This window comes from Diuraphis noxia, unplaced genomic scaffold (genome assembly GCF_037042655.1).
Source record: "Diuraphis noxia isolate RWA-SAM2 unplaced genomic scaffold, SU_Dnox_SAM2 contig0001, whole genome shotgun sequence".
Classification (NCBI taxonomy): Eukaryota; Metazoa; Arthropoda; class Insecta; order Hemiptera; family Aphididae; genus Diuraphis; species Diuraphis noxia.
In genome coordinates this window covers 75,418,138-75,421,730 of record NW_028301711.1, presented here as the reverse complement: position 1 = coordinate 75,421,730, position 3,593 = coordinate 75,418,138, and the positions used below count along the sequence as shown (strand labels likewise).

Here is a 3,593-nt window from a genome sequence, read left to right as displayed (position 1 = left end):
GACGAAATTTGATATAATTATAATTGCAGTATTTATCCAAGCGTGATTATTGGAAAAACGTATAAATTAAGCATATATTATAAAGCATTTAAATAAAGGATAAACAGACATCATAGATATAGAGATACAGCTATATAAATAGATAGCTATATATATATATATAGCTGCTTGTCCTATATACATTCTTAAACAGCTGGACCGATTGTGACAACATTTGGTACATAATTGTATTAGACATATGGGCAGAAGATAGGTTAAGTTAGTAAATAATACCTATGCCTAAATATTATTCAATTTAATATTTAAATTGTTAAAATTATATTGATAAAACAAAGAAAATTACATAATGATGTACGAAATTGAATATCGCTGTTAGATTAGAATATATTTTAACCACTATCTATCATTATATGCAGAAAAATATTCTGCAAGCATCATCACATGAAATGAATTTAACACATAGTATGAACCATACTCGTATAAGAGGTAGGATTTTTAACGGGCTACGAAGTGCACGGGTTCAGGTAGTTATATTATATATTATAAACCGAATATAGAATATTAATTACTTATTACTATGTGATTACGGGACCGGACGCTCAAGAGGGAATCTGCTGATCCAGCCATTCCCACCCTGGCCGTTGCACCGTGGTACCGTTTTGTCCGATGGTCACGGTCGCCTCAAGTAGTCGTTAAGCCAGAAACATTCAGACAGAACCTCTTTTGTTAAACAAAAAATCTAAGCAAGTCAATAGCAATATTTATTATTGTATAGTTATTCATAACTTGTAGTTATATACACATCTGTTAATCATTTATCAAGCATCTTTGCGTATAGTTCTTTGAAACTCGTCCTATCTCTCTCTATCAAGGGAATCCGTGCGCCGCGCCGGTAGGTACGCATCAGAATTTTACTTGGGTCGGAGTACAATAACTATGATTGTTTGGGAGACTTGTCAAATAATATGGAACATCTTACAACCACAAGAAATGGCTATTCCAACTTCAAACAAGTGGCTTGATATCTATAATATAAAAATGAATCGTAAAATGTGTTGGTAAGCGCATAACTCAACAACGCCTGGACCAATTTGGCCAATTTTTTTTTAATGTTCGTTAAAGTCCAAAGATGGTTTTTACAACGAGAAAGCCCTTTTCTTTTTAAAACAGCCCTTACTATAATATGGATAATATAATATTGATCGCGTCCATGGCAATGTAATCACTGATCAAGAACATCATCTATTGTGGTCGATTATTTGTCAATATATCGTAAGTGTTGTTTTTCTTGAATTTTCTGTTACCTAACCTACCGAGTTTGCTTTTGTCAACTGATACACGAATTAAATTTGTATATCGTGTTTTGTGCAGAGTGTTAAGTTACCTATGTATATTCCACCGATGCGATTGGTCGAATTTATTCAGTACATCCAAGCAATGATGAATGTTTTTAATTACGACTACTATTAGTCAATCTACGTGGCCCAACATCATTCCAACATTTACGAACTGTTGATGGTGAATTTTGTGGATCCTATAGAAAAGCCTGTCAACGTTTGCAATTGCTAGAAAATGACGATCATTGGGATCAAACTTTCAATGATGCTGTAATATTATCACATTTTCACCAAATACGAACATTGTTTTCTATAATCATATGTACATGCTTCCCGTCAAACCCAATTTATTTGTGGATCAAGTACAAAGATTTAATGTGTGATGATATTTTGTATCAAATACGGAATAGAATGGGAAATCCAAATATACAAATCAGTGAAGAAATTTACAATGAAGTATTGATTTCAATTGAGGACATGTGCTTGATGATGTCAAACAAACTATTAATTCAATTAGGTCTGGCCGCGCCCAATCGTCCAATGCATGATGCTTTTAAACAAGAGGTGCACTGAGAAAAACTGTATGATCTCAACACTTTGAAAGAATTAATTCAAATAAATCTTCCACTGTTGAATGAACAACAGAAGTATGTATTTGATACTCTTATGAAAGTAACAAATGATGAAACTGGAGGGATTTCGTACTTCTTAGATGCACCTGGTGGTACAGCAAAAACTTTTTTGATTTCATTAATATTAGCAACAATTCACTCACAAAATAAAATTGCATTTTCACTCGCTTCGTCGGAAATCGCAGCAACTTTGCTTGAAGATGGTCGAACAGCCCATTCAGCACTAAAATTGCCATTAAATATGCAAAGTAATGAAACTCCAACCTGCAACATTTCGAAGAACTCTGCAATCGCAAAGGTTTTGCAGCAATGTCAATTTATTGTTTGGGATGAATTCACGATGGCACATAAAAAATCGATGGAGTCTTTAGACAGAACCTTAAAAGATCTATGGAGCAATTATAACCGATTTGGTGGTGCAATGATTTTATTAGTAGGAAAAGGTCAAACATTGCCAGTGATTCCACGATCAACGCCAGCTGATGAACTCAATGCATGTCTAAAGTCCTCCAATTTGTGGAAATTTAAGCAAAAATATGGATGTCAAGTTACAAAATGATCAATCTGGAAATATATTCTCTAAACAACTCATTGACATTGGTAATGGCAAATTTTCTATAGACATGTTGACTGGCTGCATTAAATTTCCTCGAAGTTTTTGTCAGTTAACTCGATCAAAAGATGAACTTATTCAGAAGGTGTTTCCAGATGTTGCTCGAAATTACAGAAAGCATGATTGGTTGAGCGAACGAGCTATATTGGCTGCAAAAACATAGATGTAAATTAATTAAATTTCAAAATTCCAGAACAAATTAGAGGTGAATCGAGGATATATAAATCAGTTGATTCGGCAACTAACCAAGATGATGTAGTCAACTATCCACCGGAATTTTTAAACTCGTTGGATTTACAGGATTGCCACTTCACAATCTTCAATTAAAGGTTGGATCGGTAGTTATAATGTTGCGAAATATCAACCCACCGCGTCTTTGCAACGGCACACGGTTAGTGATAAAAAAATTACTAAACAACGTGATAGAAGCAACTATACTGAAAGGAAAGTATAAAGGAGAAGATGTTCTCATACCGTGCATCTCAATGATTCCGACTGATGTGCCATTTGAGTTTAAACGACAACAGTTTCCAGTGCGGCTTGCTTTTGCTATGACCATAAACAAGTCTCAGGGGCAATCATTAAGTGTTTGTGGTATTGATCTGGAAAATCCATGTTTCTCACATTGTATGTTGCCTGTTCCCGTGTTGGGAAACCATCAGATTTGTTTGTCCATGTGCCAGGTAATCAAACAAAAAACATCATATATACACAAAGCACTACAATGAAAATAAAACTGATTTTTGTTAATAATTATGATTGACATGATTAACAATAAAGCGATTACTTACTTTTAAATGCTTATATATGTTTTATTTAGTTATTTTTTATTTACACCACCCTATCATCAGGGTGACGGTTCTGTTCAGGAGAATTTTTCGCCCCGACAGGACGAGTACGGTGACGGGGAGGTGATACAAATTAAATTAAAAAACAAATAACAAATAAAATTGAATAAAGTTAGAGTCATATGGAACATTTAATGGCAACGAAGTGCACGGAATCAGCTAG

At 34.2% G+C, this 3,593-nt stretch overlaps 1 protein-coding gene and 1 pseudogene across 1 annotated transcript; both read left to right on the top strand.

Annotated features, from left to right (window-relative positions):
* The first annotated feature begins 936 nt into the window (after positions 1 to 936).
* On the top strand, positions 937 to 2,745 carry LOC149061714 (uncharacterized). Its single transcript, XM_089215078.1, has 4 exons — positions 937 to 1,054; positions 1,471 to 1,901; positions 1,983 to 2,462; positions 2,518 to 2,745. Exons 1-4 carry the CDS (start codon positions 937 to 939, stop codon positions 2,743 to 2,745), a joined length of 1,257 nt encoding a protein of 418 aa, XP_089071204.1.
* Positions 2,746 to 2,929: 184 nt separating this feature from the next.
* On the top strand, positions 2,930 to 3,593 carry LOC149061713 (uncharacterized; annotated as a pseudogene).